Here is a 13,399-nt window from a genome sequence, read left to right on the forward strand (position 1 = left end):
TCCATTAAGGTCTTGAACATGCGAAGAGGTTTTTTGCGAGGGGTAGATCTATCTAAATGTTGTTTAGTACACAGTTAAACCTCCGCCAGACAATAGCTACCTGATAAAAAAAATACATTTTCAGCGTCTAATCATTTCGGATCCTCAAAATTGGGACAGTAACAATTTAACAACACAATTCCATACTGATCAAGGAGCCCTTTAACAAGAACAAACCGTCCATTTGGGGTCGATCACAATTCCTTCTGGTTTTAAAGATATTCCCTTGTCTATCCAAATTGATACCATAGGTCTTGAATTTCAACCCTCCCCACTCTGAATCAAGCTGCATGCATTCACATTCTGATAGGTGGGTTTCCTGGAAAAAGCAGATATTATTTTTTTTAATTTTCCAGATATGCCAGAAGACTTCCTCTCTTAGTCAGCTTATGAAATCATTGATTACTTATATTTTTACCTTGAACTGACGTGAGTAACCCACCATACTGAAGTGTAATGAAAAGATGCTCCCCGGAGTGTGAAAGTAAAATACCACCTCCAAGCTGACCCTTTTAAGATGACACAAGGCATGAAACACAGTGATTCACCTGCTCCTCAGTACAGATGGGACCTAATTACTGGATGCCCTTGGCGTTTCCAGGTATCTTGTCCTTACACTTATTTCCTTGAAAGTGAAAATATATTAGCCTATTTAGTAAAGTTATAGTAGTGGGCCCATTACTCCTCAATTTCCTGAGGGGAAGAAAGGAGGAAAGTAAAAAAGACAGATTTTCCTTCTGGTCAGAGGCTGGCCTTTGTAACTTATTTAAACCCAGGCCTGTAAGTCAGTTTCTCAGGGTCTCGGGGGGGGGGGGGGGGGGCTCAGTGCAGTGGGCCATATTACAGACCCAACATCCACATGGTCATCAGTCTTCAATCCATCCCCAGAAACAGATCCTACTGTAGTTGAACCCAGAAGGGGAAAAAGTAGAAAACAGAGCCAGAAGGGGTAAAGAAAAAAATAAATAAATCTAGGGTGTCTGTAACTCTTATCTGTAAACTCCTCAAAAAAAGTTAAGAAACGTTATTTCGGTCAATAATTTCGCCCCTTTAATAAAACTAATTGGTGTTGTATTATATATCATTGGAAAGCCTGATTAGTCACCATTACAACGAGGTAAAACTTGTAAAGATTGTCCATTATTGTCCATATTCACTCCTGTTTTGAGCTTCAAGTGCTGCCAGGTGTGTGCCAGGTACAGGTGTATTACTGGCACCTGGTTGACAGCACTTGCGTGATCAGCTTGCAGCGTGCTGTACGTGCTAGAGTGACCAACGCAACTGCGCTGGTTGACCTTCAACAACTCCTGGTTGAGGAATGGGATGCCATCCCACAGCAGAATGTGACCAGGCCGGTGACCAGCATGAGGAGGAGGTGCCAAAGCTGTTGTGGCTGCATATTGATTTTCCACACTCTACTGAGGTCCCTGGGAAGCGAAATGTGAATGGGATGTGCTTCTCCCAAAGTTGTTTCTTTTAAGCGGCACATTGCTTGCGTTACAGGTACAGGACCTTGGACGTGTCGGCACCAATAAAAATCCTTTTGCCCTCGTACAGCAGAGGGTTGGTTTTGTTTCCTTGTATTGCCAGGTGTAAAATAAAATCCGTCTCCCTATAGTTGAGAAATCTAATCTGGCCATGATACTCCTCGGCTTTCCACCCTCCTCTGCTCTGGCTCTGACTCGGTGTGCGCAATCTCTATTGTTGGCCGATTTGGAAGTTTGTCTCGTCTCAGCATCTCTACTAAAAGTTTTCTCCAAAAAACTCTGCAGCTCCCGGGTCCCGCAGCTCTCTGGAAAGCCGTGGAATCAAAGACTTGAGCGGAGGCTTTTGTTGTCCGAGTCAATAATCTTAATTTCCCTTTTCTTTATAATGTCTCCTTGGTTCCTTACCGTTTCCCTCAGAGCAGCGTTGGCGTCCTCCTTGTTGCTGAATCGTTGCTCAATCTCAGTCATCCCCTAAAGTCATAATAAAGGGATGTTCTTGTTCCCTTCGCGCATTTCGGCCAGCAGCATTTGCACGTTAATTGCTTTGTTTGTTTGTTTGTCATCCTTGTAGAGTTTTAGACCAGATTTTTTTTTTAGTTCGGAAATTGGTTTGTGTCTCCCGCAATTGTACTCTTGTGACCACATTATGCCATTATCCCTCTACAAACATGGCCCCTGAGTGGACGGGGCCATCTCTCTCCCACCATGTGATGGCAGGGCTAATGGCTGACCAGGGAGGGGGGTTCATGTGTGGGGGGGGGGGGGGATAATGTATGAAACCTGATTTAAAACAGCAAAACCCAGAGGGGAATTTGACTTTATTCTTTATTATAGAATATATATCAGCTATAGATCTGCTTTAATGCCTCATATCATACCTTTAACATCAGTATTGGTAGTCATTCTAAGTGTTTTACCCGATTAGTCGATTTTGCTCGTTGATGAAGGGGAATGAATCTTGGTATATGTTGGACCACAAAGGATTCACCAGACGGATCCTTCAATGGCTGGGGAAAGAGTCATTTGTGTGCCCCCAAAATGGGACATCCTTCAACGTGAACAGATTATGTACAGCCCTCGAATTGGGACAAAGAGCAATGTCAGAGTTCCCTGGTAGAACTAGGGATCAGATCAGACATACATTCTGTGTATCGAGGGGATTTATGGCTGGGGTACAAATAATGAGTGTGAGTAGGCAGTGATGATGTGCAGAAGGAGGAAGAGGAGTATTATTTCAGGATGATTATTAGATAAAATTACTTTTCCACAATGTTAACACTCAATTAGAAATCTTTATATTGGAAGGTGATATGAGCCGTATTGAGTATAAAGCAGTGAACAATGTGAACAACATCCTATCTGCTGCATGCACACATCCACTCAGCCCGACTTCATGCAGACTTGTTACTAGGGGGGGGGGCGTCAAATCACTGAACTGGAGCATCCTAAAGCTCTACTAGCTGAATAGCTGATGTGGCACTGTGTAGGTGAAAGGCTTGGGATACTGCTGGGTTGATGAGCAGGTGGGAAGGTGGGAAGGTTTTGCAGCTGTGTGTAATTAGAAGGGATTCAAGAGCATGGAGCTCAAGATAGGGGTTGCCATACCCCCGTGACAGACTGATCCTGCTGTTGTGTTGTGACAGGATTACCTCCAGCAGCGAAAATTCACCCGAAGGCTCACTATAAGAACAACAACTTGGAAAGTTTGAGAAAAACTTAGTATTCTAATGAGTTGATCAGAAATAATCTGATAATCACATATCTCAGTAGTACAGCAATAGTTTCATTATTTATGCTCATTTATTTATTTCATGATTATTTGTATAAGGACAAATATGAAGCACATCAACAGTCGACTGCAGCATCTGTAGCCTAAGTTTAATTTCAATGTCCATCACTTGATGGCCTGAGTGACTGTAATGTGACTTAATATGACAGCAGTACTGATCGCTTTTCAAAATAACATTAACTGCATTAAATATAGTAAATACATCAGTACTGTAGGCTACTGCCCCCCGGTGGTGGAATGAACTTCCAAACTCCATTCGATCTGCAGAGTCCTTCTGCACCTTTAAGACCGCTAAAGACCCAGCTCTTTCATGAATACCTACTAACTTAATGATGATGGTCTCCATATTATTGATGATGATGATGGTAATGACGATGGTTTTTGTTTGATAACGATGACTTATAAGATGGTTTCTATACTGATTAGAGCTCTCAAGAACTGCCCTCAATGTTGTGCTTTGCCTCTGGTCACTTCCTTTCAGCACCTGTGTGTCCAATCAGACTCAAAGCTGATCGTTTGCTCTTACTGACATTGTTCCCTTTTTTCTAGATCCTTGCTTGTGTTGTACTTACTCTCTGATGTACGTCGCTTTGGATAAAAGCGTCTGCTAAGTGAATTGTAGAATACTTGTGCGATATAAGACGACCCTGATTATAAGACAAACCCCCTTTCAAGGCAACTTTTAGGTCAAATATTTTGTTCATTGTATTAAAAACTATTTTGCTTGAAAATAATGATGACACAAACACATTGAATAATACAAGTTGGGTTGTTGTTTTTAACGCCTTTTAAGTAGAATCATGTTTTTGATATATTTAGATGAAATGTTCATATTCAATGACAGGAAAACATCATTCCATCATTTCCAGTAGACTTCACAATGACAGTTTTCTCATGTTTCTTGTGCACAGAGACAGATGTTTGCGAATCAAAAAACGCCGGTGTGATGTCAGCGTTGCCTCTCTGATCCAGGGGGGTTCGAGTTCTCTCACTCTCCTGTCAGTCTCTTGGAGTCGGCTGCTTTGAGGACCACGGTAAGATTCCAGAAAACTATCTGACATTACGGCTCTGTAGCACAATATTTCATGCTTGTTTGACAGTTGTTTGAAGACTCTGCTGCATTGATGACAACTACCTTAAAATTGGCATCATAGCCATGGGCAGTACACTCGCTGCAGATAAGTTTCGTCTGTCTTTTGTTGTGAACATATACTGGAATTTAAAAGTCCAAACCCTGATCCATAGCACCCACATGCAACACAAACTTATGAAACCGCCCACCTGGCAAACGGCTTTTATCTGCAGCACACTGATGTTGTTTTTTAGGAGATGGAAAATGAACAAGCCTGTGCTGCATGCTCCAATATGTTTAATGAAGCCACTACTATCATACGCTCTTTTTTTACTCCAAGCCTCTGCACTAGTCAAAAAACTGAAAGCTATAAATATAAGACCATCCCACTTTTTGTCAAATATGTTTTAATAGGAAAAAGCCTGTCTCATATTCGGACCAATATGGTAATATTTCACAAAATGATTTTATTTTATTTTATTAGTAGGCCTAAGAGGTTATCAGAACGCTTTAATGAATGTAGTCTTTGGTCCATAACATGTTGACTCTAAGGACACAAAGAGTAGCATCCTGGATTTAGAAAGTTTATATCCTGGTTTTATCCACATGTCATTTATCCTCTAACTCTAATCTCTGTTGTCAGTTTTGAATCAGCCCGAAATAGCTGTTTGTTGATTCCCAAGCAAGGTTCGGTCATTAACTCTCATTCAACATACTTAAACATTTATAACACATCCTCTATGTTCTGGGATGGGATGAGATTGATGTTTGCCTGCTGTTTACTGTGAAGGTCATCATCAGGTAATGAGTGCTGTGTGCATCAATCACCTGTAGTATTTTTAAGCCATGTTTCTCCGAGAGCCTATTTCTTTTATTTTTGGTGCGCTTTCATTTGAGTATCTACAATCATTGTCTTTACATCAAGCTGTACGTGCTTGTCCTTCCCTCGTAGTCATTGAGATAATGGATAGAGGTGTAGGGACATCCTAGAGAGAAATTGGAAGATCAGCCTTTGACACTCCTGCTCCGCAAATAAAACAAACTTCCAAAGCGGTCTTTGAAAGGTGCTACTCATTAAAACCATTGACTGCGTTTCCAGTTTTCTCAATTTATAATACTTACAGGTGGTGATTAGCCTATGGCAAAAAGCAGAGATGCTGCTTGTCAACAGGCAAGGCAGGCAACTGCTTGGGGCTCAATACCAGTAGGGGGCCCCTGAGTGCTCACAGACTTAAAAGCAGCAGCCCAAAATGTGCAAATTTGACAATGACAGTAGGAAGCCTCCCTAAGGGGCCCAGCATCTGACAGCACACACTTTTGTTGCCCTGCCAATCGTCGCATGCATAATTGCTGTGAAAACCAAAGTGTGTCAATGAAAGTCACCGAAGAAAAATGAAGAAGAATTAGCTGTGTACAGGAGAGAAAAAGAAACAGGAATACATTTGAGGAGGAGTTAACGTCGGCTGGCAGACCTGATGGGGAGGAACACTAGCTGGAGGACCCCCAATCGTTTTTTGCCTGGGGCCCCGACAACCTCTAGAATCACCTACAATCTGGCATATTTAGATATTTCTGTCCATCAATGTGCACTGTCCCTATTTTAAATGAATAAAGTATACCTATTATTGAAAATACTTATATCATTAGCCTGTGATTTTCTATATATTGAAAGAAATTGGTGTAATGCAACAGGATATACAAACATTAAAACAAGAGTGAAGATGGGGAAGACATTTATTAAACATCACTGTCATTTTTTAGCCATTCAAACCTGTAGGAGACATTAAAGGCCTTAACAAGTTGAGGTCAAGGGATGTGTAGCATGAGCTGAACATGCAATGAAGTTGTCCCCCTGCATCAGTTGTCCAATCATTAATTTCAACCTTAGCTTGGAAATAATTAACCCGGCATAAGCAGGTATGGAAAGTTTGGGTTTGCTTCAAAAGCAGGGGGTCATCCTGTTGAAAAAGTGATGCTAGAAATTTTTAAAAATATTGCAAGATTGTGTCAGTTGTCTTACAAAAAGGGAAGATTCATGAGCAGCACATCCACAGTCCATTATATACATTTTATTAGTGTAAGTAACCAAAGCTCAGTGGATCATTCCCTGCCATCCATGCATTATTGGTCAGAGTTAAAAGAGTCAGCTAGGATTTAATACATTTCCAATCTTTGCACAACTTAACCGTCTATTTTTTGTGTAGAGCCAGGAGCAGCACTATGATGAGTGTACCATGGGGGCCACCTGGACTCAGCTTTTTAGGATGATGTCATGTTGTTATAAGGAGCATAATGAAAAGCCCTGGGATTAGTTTTAAAATCAACAAACGGGAGTCAGACAGAGACAACATCTTCAACCAACTCTCTCAATACAGCTGATCAAATCTCCCAGCAGCTGACGGTCAGCTGCGAGAATAAAGAAACCTGCTTTTTTACTTCCTCTTTCTGACATAAAGGACCGACTTTGAGGTTTAGGACAGAACGTTCTGGGGACTCTTTGAGAGACTGTGCACTGGAAAGCCAGACCAAGATTGACATACAACCCCATTCAGTAAAAAGCTGGGACGTCTTGTTATATCAAAGTAGAAACAGAATGTGATGATCTGCAATGAATGATGATGATTGAAACCCCAAACTGAATTGTAAAACAGCACGAGCCTACACATGAAACATGCTTTTGGCATAAAAATCATTTATTTTGCCCACGTTTCAACATTTGCCATGATGTGCTTTTGATGTTTTCAATCAGAAATGCGGTTTCAATGTGTTCCAAATCTTAACACTCTCCTTTTATTTTCATTTTACGCCATGTCCCACGTTTTTAGAAAATTGGGTCTAAAGCAGCGGTACACTATATTTTTACTAATTCATGTAAGGTGCAACACACTTGTCATTTCCTCTTAACTGTGCAATGTCTTGTGATGGTCTTTAATACTGATTGTGTCTGAGCATACAGGTCTTCATTAAAGAAAAAAAGGTTAAATGTGGATGTTTTCTTGTTTATATCTAAATATGAGTCTCGAAAGTGTTCATCCGCCCCTCAGTAGCGCTGAAGGAAGTTGAAGCCTCCTTCACTTGGTGACTGATCCGGTCGTCAGGCTCTGTTATCTGCAGGTCACACACTGAGAAGGGAGTCCTTCTTTCAGGCGTCGACTCTCTTGTGTAAAAATCTTGTTGTGGCTTTGAAAGGCTTTTATTTTCCCCCTGAAATTGAAAAGGACACAGTTTTCTTCAGTTTATAATTAGACTAGGCGCCCTATCTGACACCAAGCAGAACTACACACAGCACATCAAAACTTCCACTGAAAGTCAGCAACTGTAGTTGTTATTTTTACACCCAGCCAAAACATTGTGTTGGTAGAAAATGCACCTGTCGTCTTAACACTAATCCTGCTGTTGTGGAAGGGCGCATTAGAGGCACATTGCTGTCTTGAGTTTCTTCCTGTTGCTTTTTTAGTTATATTTATGGGCCAATGTTGCCTTTATTGGACAGGACAGCTAAAGAGAGACAGGAAATGTTGGGCGGAGACTGTGGGGGATGACATGCAGCAAGGGGCAGAGGTCAGATTCAAACCCACCACCACTGCGACAAGTACTATAGCCTCTGTATGTGGGGTGTGCAACATACTGCTTGGCCCTTCCTGCTCTTAAACACATGAATGGTTTTATTTTTCATCGCAATGTATCGGATAAACATCAGTATCAGCTCCTCAGCCAATAATGTGTCATGCACCAACGTCAGTAGCCATGCGGTATCAGTGGTATCACATCGATTTTAGCTATTATACCTAACTGCTGATTCAGAGAAGAGTTGGACGAACTCTGATTTGTTTTCATGGTCAAACGTGAAAGATAATGTCGGCAGTGTGGGAGTCTCGCACCGCCTCTGAGAAAGGGAAGCAAGCAACCTTAGCAATCGGCTAATTTGTTAAATTAAACATTGGTATTGGTGCTGCTTTTCACAATGTCTCCATCTCTAAAACGTAGTGCCTCTCCTTCAGTGGAATACATGAAATGCCTTTTGAAGAAATAACTATGAGCTGGCGATGTCTTGTGTTGATTTAGAAACTGTGTTTTACATTCAGGTTCACAAACTGCACACACTCTGGATGTTACATACAGTGGATCATGCAGCCCTCGCGCTGCCACCTCTTGATTAAAACGGGTGCATTAGCTCATACAGAGTGAAATTGATTTGCAGATAGAACAGATGGCCTGTTATGTCGCTGTCTCCTGACGTCATTGTAAGTCTCTTGCCATTGTGTGAGGCGTGCGGAGATTTAAATAAACAAAAAAAAACGAAGCTGCTTTGCCTCATGCATGAATGCGCGTCATTGTGTCAGTGTGTCAACACACATTTTCATTTCTGTGGTGAAGAGTCTGCTGTAGTGGATATGATTGCAATCCACACAGCCCCATTATTTCATTCAGTGGCCTGTGTGTGTTCTTTATGTAGGGAACACCAACGATCAAGGAGAAGAATTAATCTGAGCCTGAGCGGAGTACAATACATACAGACACATCTGGCTTTTAAAAAGGAATGGGAGATGACGCTCTGATTGGTTTGATTCTTTGGTGTGTAACCAAAACCCATGATGACAAAAGAGACTTCATGCAGCCTTCTTGAGCCTCGCCACTTCCTCTGCACCCAGATCATGATTTGCTTAAAGGGGTTGGACATGCTCTAATTTCTGAAGTAATTCAAACGACCCCGGGCTGCGCCAACATGCTGTGAACAAAGTGGTTGATAATAACGCTCTAGAGATGAATACAAAGAAAACTGAGGAAATTGTAATTGTACCATTTAATGCCCACAAAGCCCCTATTTTTTATCCACAATGAAAAATCAAGTACCGTCTTTATGTTTCCTTTGCCTCTTGGGGCAAGCAAACAAATTCTTGTTTTTTTTTTTTTTTTTACTCCTGAGACTCTGAGGGTCCTACCGTATATTATAACATCCCATATGTCTGTCTGCTCCTTTAAACTCCAAACTACTCCACCGATTAAAAATCTCCTCAAAGATTGTAAGCATACCACTCCAATGACTCAACGAGTGAACATGTTAAGGTCAGCTAACTTCTTAGTGTCTGACTCTAAGCATGCTCTGAACAGTGAATTTGAACTGTTATCATTGAACCTGAGATACAGGATCCCACGTTTGACTTTGGTCAGAATGAAGCACTCTTTTGTACACCAATCCTTAAAATGAAATGAGGAAATATTCACTCTGTCATTCTGGTCTTTTCTGATGTTATTGGAATAATTCAGCGAAATGTAACTTCAATCAGCCATCAACATAGTTCATACAGGGTCCTGTGTGTGTTTTATGTAATCAGGGGAACAACAAAGTTAAATGAGCTGGCCGGAGTTCAGTCTATTTAGAGTAATAACAACATAAATGTATTTATAATGCACTTTACATTTGAAGCTAATCTCAACGTGCTACAGTTAAAACAGGAGCATAAAACACAATTTAGCAAAAAGCAAACAATATGAGCAGACAGAGTTAAAAACATGAGCATAAGAACATCAGCTAAGAGCAGCGGTGATAAAGAAAATGTTCATTTAAAGAGAGAACTATTAGAAAGTTTTTTTTTCAAAGGGGGTCAGCAGTCTGTGGAGCCCTCAGGTGGTCAGGGGGAGCTCTCCACAATCGTGGGGCGGCAGAGTAAAAGGCTCTGTCTCAAATAGAACAGGGCTTAGTCCTGGAGGGTTGGAGAGGGCTAGTTGGAGCACATCAGAGGTTTCTTGTGAGGGTTTGTGAAGTGAGCAGTTCTTTGATGGAGCATTGTATGCACTGATGGCTTAGTAATGAGTCTTTGAATTCAATCCTGAGTGAAACAGGAAGCCAGTGCTAGAGAAGCTGGAGAAAGCACTCCCCAAAGATCATGAGAACGTGAAGCAAATCTGGCAGTGTAGGATAATTATCAGATCATACTTGTGCAGTGCCTTCTCAGACACATAGTGGTTCACAGATTTATATTTAGATCAGACATGGCATCTAAAATGTATTTAACATTGCGCTGACTATTCGCTTTTTAAATGTTGAGCAGTGCGAGCTTTCGGGTGATTTCTTTTGTTGTATATATGTTATTTATACATATATTTGTTGTATTTTTTTTCTTTTTGGATTTTCTTTAAAGTTTAGAGAGGCTGCTTTTAGTAACTATAGGTTAAACATTCTCATCCACACACAACAATATCACTGCAGCAAATAGTGAGGAAAATGTAAGCAGAAAAACAAAAAACAGTTACTTTAAAATGACAGAAAAATCTCCAGAAGAAACTGAATTAAGGCTCCAGGACCATTTGTGCATGGACAGAGTTACAAAATACAAGTAGTCCAAGCTATTAAATATTCATCATTATCTGCCTGGGACACAGGTGCAGGTTTCTCTATCTCCAAACTTCTGGCTGAAATTGAGTCTGAACCGATAAGGGCAGCCACTTGCTGACCTCCTCCAATCTGCATGCCTGCTTCTTCAAAGAACTTCGACAACAATATACCGTAGACTATACTATACATATTAAAACCTCTGCTGGAGTACAGTTGTCCACACCAACGCTGTTGACTGCAGCAGTGATTTCCTTCCAGACGTGGTTTTTCTGACACTCTTTAATCCAACTTTTCGGCTGCCAAACAAACAACACATTTTTATTCCTCTCCACTTCTCTTGTTATGGCGTCATACTTCAGGTGATAGCAGTTTATTTTCTGTGCTGTATTATGCACCTCCATAGTGAGAACTTTGTGGGCTATAGGCCAGCTGAACCATGGTCCGTGAATATGAGTGTGATATTTCAATGACAATCCTTTTCAGCAGCCACACTTATCAACCCCCGGGTCATTCGTATGCTGTTATGGGCCTGATAGGCTCGTTTCCTAGGTCCCATGTGGACCGTTTGGTAGGAGGTTTCTGCATCCCGATCACGCTGGTTTCTTCACCAGATTATTAAGTGAAGGCCAGTGACTCTTAACTCTTAAAAGAGATGGATTACATAACATATTTTTTATTTTTAATCCGACACTTATGACAACACGTGATCAAAGGCTGTGACTCAGCCCGCTCAGACAAGTGACTTGAGATTAATTGGTTGCAATGAGTTTCAGGAAATGTCATAAAATTACACGAGACATTTTTTGCAAGAGAAGGTTGTGATTTGCAGGTGCATTAAAGTTAAATCAATTTGACAAATGTCAGCAGGCAGCATAATAAAAAGGCTCTACAGGAACATGAAAACCAATAAAATATTGAATAAATATGAAACAATGTGAAGCTAAATTGAGGCGAGAGATACTGGAACAATTTACAATTTCAGAGAAAGAAGAGACCAGAGATACTGGAACAACATATAACTTTACAGGAAGAAGAGACCTGAGATACTAGAACAATGTATAACTTCAAAAGAATAAATCAAACAATAACTGCTAAAACCAACAATAGAGCGAGTGTGTGGGCTGTCACATTATGCAGATGACATGTTACTCTAAATATTAGCTGCCTCTGATCTGCTCCCGGACTTTATGAAGTAAAGTTCTTCATAGCCAATAGATTTTTAGGTTTATGTTTTAAACACATGCCGTCTCCTAAAGTCTTTGAACCAAAGTAAAAAATATCTTTTGATCCTCAAGATTCTGGCCTGAATGTCAATACCAGAAGAGTTATGTTATCATTTACAGAAAAGATGTGTCAGAATTACAAATATTGCACAAACCATGTGCTATTTAGTTAGAGCTACAGCATAAAACATAAATATGACTCTCATATGGATTTCACAATCCATATATTGCTGGGTGGTGTAGATTGGATGCAGAGGAAATGTAATGAGAGCCGAGCGAGATCAATATTCCTGTCTTGAAACGTTTGAAGGAAATAAACAACTTTTAGAGTTTAAAGGTTAGTTTAGCATTTCTCCTGTGTATTAATTGAGGAGTGAAAAGTCTTCAGGTTATTTTACTATTCCTTACTTTCTATCTTAAAAGAGGACATTGCCAGATGTTACATTAGGTCACAATACATTTCAAGCACTCACATCATCTTAAACACAAAGAAAACACAAATTCTGGAAATGTCGTCTTCAGAGAAATCAGCCAGTAAACAGCAGAGTGAGTGTGTGGACTGTCAGATTATTAATTAGTTGTTATTAGGGGCTTTTACCCAGAGTAAAGATTTATTCACATTTTATGGTGGTGAAGGTCAAGTAGATGGTATGGTAGGATAAAGGGAAGGCAATTTCCTGCTTAAATTAGAGGCTACTCATAGAAAAGCTGTCTTAGGTTGTCATTAATTAAAGCACCACACTTGTCCATGACACTACTTATTAATATTCTTAATTAACTAATTAAATTGTGCTCATGAGCACCTGGATCTATATGTTTATAATAAAATATTTGACAGGGTCCTAGAAAAATAATTACATCACTTGGACAAAACTCCTGAAAACATCCTGAAGTTTTCTGGGTAAGCTGCACGAGTGAACCCAAACAGCAGAATTTCTCACTTTATATGGAGTTTTGGTGACATTTACTCCCTGTAGTCGGTGCATGAACTTAGATTGTATGCACTAAACCGTTGCAATATCTGTGCATGTACTGCTGCTTTACGTTTTCCAGTACTTTCGTTTCCGCTCTTTTGTTGAAATTGTGAAAAATCAACTCTTAAATCTCCATTAAAAGACAGAAATCCAATCAAACAGAAATCACTTAACAGCCTAATGTAAGAAGGTGTAATAAAGTCAAATAAAATATCAATTCAGACTAGTCATAAGATTGAATATTGACATCCTTAACCTGGATTTAAGCATGTAAAAAACTAAAATCTGATTGGGGCATCAGCTTAGCTTGTTGGTAAAATCGCCCGTCCGATCTCTTATTGTTGGTCCCAGCCTCAGCCATTTGTCACATGTCACCCCACATTCCCTGATCCCTGTTTCCGACTCTATCCACTATCCCGTCGTCTCAATAAAGGCAGTGACAGCCTTAAAAAACTACCTTATAGTAGCATCAAAACAG

General features: G+C 40.3%; 1 protein-coding gene across 1 annotated transcript in view; it reads right to left on the reverse strand.

The window, feature by feature from the left end:
* Positions 1-6,103: 6,103 nt before the first annotated feature.
* Positions 6,104-13,399, reverse strand: part of mlip (muscular LMNA-interacting protein) — a 36,471-nt gene continuing 29,175 nt past the window's right edge. The window contains exon 12 of the mRNA XM_061041002.1: positions 6,104-7,591. Coding sequence (XP_060896985.1) covers positions 7,394-7,591 — 198 coding nt within the window. The 3' untranslated portion in view covers positions 6,104-7,393. The remainder of the gene's footprint in view (positions 7,592-13,399) is intronic.

The sequence above is a fragment of the Labrus mixtus genome, chromosome 6 (assembly GCF_963584025.1).
Source record: "Labrus mixtus chromosome 6, fLabMix1.1, whole genome shotgun sequence".
NCBI lineage: Eukaryota > Metazoa > Chordata > Actinopteri > Labriformes > Labridae > Labrus > Labrus mixtus.